Source organism: Balaenoptera borealis, assembly GCF_965194805.1.
Source record: "Balaenoptera borealis genome assembly, chromosome: 16".
In the NCBI taxonomy this organism is placed as follows: domain Eukaryota; kingdom Metazoa; phylum Chordata; class Mammalia; order Artiodactyla; family Balaenopteridae; genus Balaenoptera; species Balaenoptera borealis.
In genome coordinates, this window is record NC_138872.1 from 44,920,595 (window position 1) to 44,923,305 (window position 2,711).

Genomic DNA, 2,711 nt, shown 5'->3' on the forward strand with positions numbered 1-2,711 from the left:
GCACACCCTCCGTTTTCTGGGGAGTATCAGCTTCTCCAGGGAGGCCCAGGTACCTCCCAGGGCTAAGAAATATTAGCAGGAGGAAGATGCCAAGGTTTGGGCTTGTGGGCGAGCTTGCATCCCAGCCAGCCCGAGGAGTGGGGAGGGGACGACCAGCGGAAAGTCTGAGGAAGATCACAGGGACAGGAGGACGAGGTGTTCAGGGCTCTGTCTCGCTCCACCGCCCTGGGATCCAGCGCTCCCAAGTGCCCATCGCTTCCTGCCTGCTGCTCAGGCCTCCCACGACCCGGCTGGGCCAAGCTCAGCGGACAGAAACCCCCGGCCTGGCTCCCACCCAGAGATGCTGGGGCAGCAGGAGGGTCTGTGCTGCTGGGAGAGCAGCCCCCCCAAGGGAGAGGGGAGTTCGGCGTGTGTGTGCATGTGAGATGCGGAGGCCTGCGAGGAGGACGCGAGCCTGCCCTGGTCTCCCCGCGGGCTCGGTTGCAGGTAACGAGGGAGGAGGACACGCATGGGCGCCCCCAGCTGCCTTAAATCCGTCTGGGCGGAGCAGCCTTGGCAGGGTGAGCCACCATGGCCAGACCCCAGCAGGGCGCCCGGCTGCTGCTGGCCATCATGGGGGCCCTGGTGGCCCTCACCTACCAAACAAGGAGGAAAACCTTCATAAGTGTCCACGAGGTGCCGGTGTCAGATCCTGTCGTGGTGACCACCCTGGACTTTGTGACCAAGGACTTCAACCAGAAGAGCGAGGACACGTACAACTTCCGGATTGTGCGCGTCCTCAAGGTCCTGAAGAGGGTCAGTGCCCCCCTCCCATCGCGCCAGGGCACCACAGGCTCGGGGTGGCCACACAAGTGAACTCAGCCTCGTTTAGTCCAAAGTGGAGGTTTTAAGAGAAGCAGAAATCCCCTGGAGTGGATGAAGTGGAGCTGCTTAACTGATACCCAGGACCAGGGCTGCACACCCCAGCCTGAGGGCCCGAGCCGCCTGTGGCCCCGCGTGAGGGGTCCCCGGGGTGCCAGGCGCACCACATGTGTGCACGTCGGGGGCTGTTTCCACGTGGGGCGGCAGCGCCAGGACCCGCAGCTGAGACGGGCTGGCCCTCAGAGTCTGGGCTGCTGCTCTCTGCCCTTTACAAACCGTGAGCATCACGTGGGTCACCCAAGGGCGACTTTGCCCATGGAGTGGCTTCTGGGGAATTCTGCTCAAATGGCAGAAAGGGGCACGGGAGGCAGACAGGGGGTGGGGGGAGCCCACGGGTCTGTCCAGTGCAGGCCCTCGACCTGGGGCGCCACGCTAGGAGTCCCCAGCCCCGGAAGCTACAGACAAGGGAGAGGAGGTCCTTTATCCCCCTGTCCTTGCCTCCGACAGCTGACCGACCACATGGAGTATCGCATAAACCTGGAGATGCGGCGGACCATCTGCCTCAAGATGGAGGTGAACAACTGCTCCTTCCAGGAAGGCGAGCTCTACAAGGTACTGGGCACGTCACCCAGAAAGAGCTTATTTCTCAGTGCTCTGCTCCTTTGTCGCTGGAAGAATGATGAAGCAGTTGGGGGGTCCAGAGGGAGAAGCCAAGGTGGCTGAACTGCAGAGGAGTTGGGGGACACTCTGGTCCTGAGGGAAGTAGCTGATTTTAATAATATTTTAGCAGCCGGGGGACCTTGTTGGTGCACCCACTGAATATCTGAACCTCAGCCTGACGTAAGACACAGTCGCTGGGCTGCAGCCTCTGTTTCTTTCATCCAGCAGTGTTTAGGCAAAGACGAGGAGGAGGAGGTGGGAAAATGCGTTCAGAAATAGTTCAACCGGTGGTGGGATGGGTCAGGGAGGGGACAAGCCTGCAGGCAAGTGACCCGATGCGGGCCCACCTCCCCAACAGTGGCTTCGTCCCCACCCAGTGTTGTCACATCGGGGAAGCCGGCTGGGCCATCATCACTGCAAGTGGTGGACCATCACACACACACACGCAACAGGTGGGCCCACGTGCTCAGGGGCCTTGAAGGTCCCAAGTCCTACAAGCCCTGCAAACCTCTGCTCTTTACCCAAAGGAACTAACATGACGGTGATCACATGACCCACCTTGCCTAGAACAGTCCTGATTTGTGCCCAGCTTCTTAGTGTCATTTTTAACAGCATCCCCATTTGCCTACAACATGTCCTCGTTTGGTTCATAGATTCCATGGTCACCCTAGTTCTAATGGCCTAGGTGTTCTCAAGACAAACACATGTCCATCCACGGGCTCCCCACTCCATGGAGAAGTCTTCAAAATCTAGCAAGTTAGATGTTTTTGGTTCTTCCCTGGAGAAGATCATGAAATCTATGAAAAGACTAATTGACGATAACAGTAAGGTAAACTTAGAGAGTCTCATCACTGTGAGAGATTAAATTGTGAGGTTAATATTCTGAATTCTACTTTAGGAGAAATGTCAACATTTATGCCTCCCACGCCACCTCGTCCCCGCTCTGGCTTTCCAGCGAAGAGCAGGAAAGCAAAATCGCACTACGAAATGATAATAATGTGCAAAATATGTTGATTGATCTTTCCTTGTGGGAGAAGAGGGAGGTGGAGAAGAAAGGGGATCCTGGAATAGAACAGGGAAGGGGGAGGAGAGGATGTGATGACGGGTGGAAGGACGGATGGATGGATGGATGAAGGAAGGAAGGAAGGACAGCAGGAGGGAAGGAGAGGGGAGGGGTTGGGTGGGAGGAA

At 57.6% G+C, this 2,711-nt stretch overlaps 1 protein-coding gene across 1 annotated transcript; it reads left to right on the forward strand.

Annotated features, from left to right (window-relative positions):
• Nucleotides 1-570: 570 nt before the first annotated feature.
• On the forward strand, nt 571-1,800 carry CST11 (cystatin 11; the record flags this gene model as incomplete). Its single annotated transcript, XM_082362350.1, has 3 exons — nt 571-795; nt 1,369-1,473; nt 1,747-1,800. The coding sequence occupies 3 exons, from the start codon at nt 571-573 to the stop codon at nt 1,798-1,800; spliced, it is 384 nt and encodes a 127-aa protein (XP_082218476.1).
• Nucleotides 1,801-2,711: the final 911 nt, after the last annotated feature.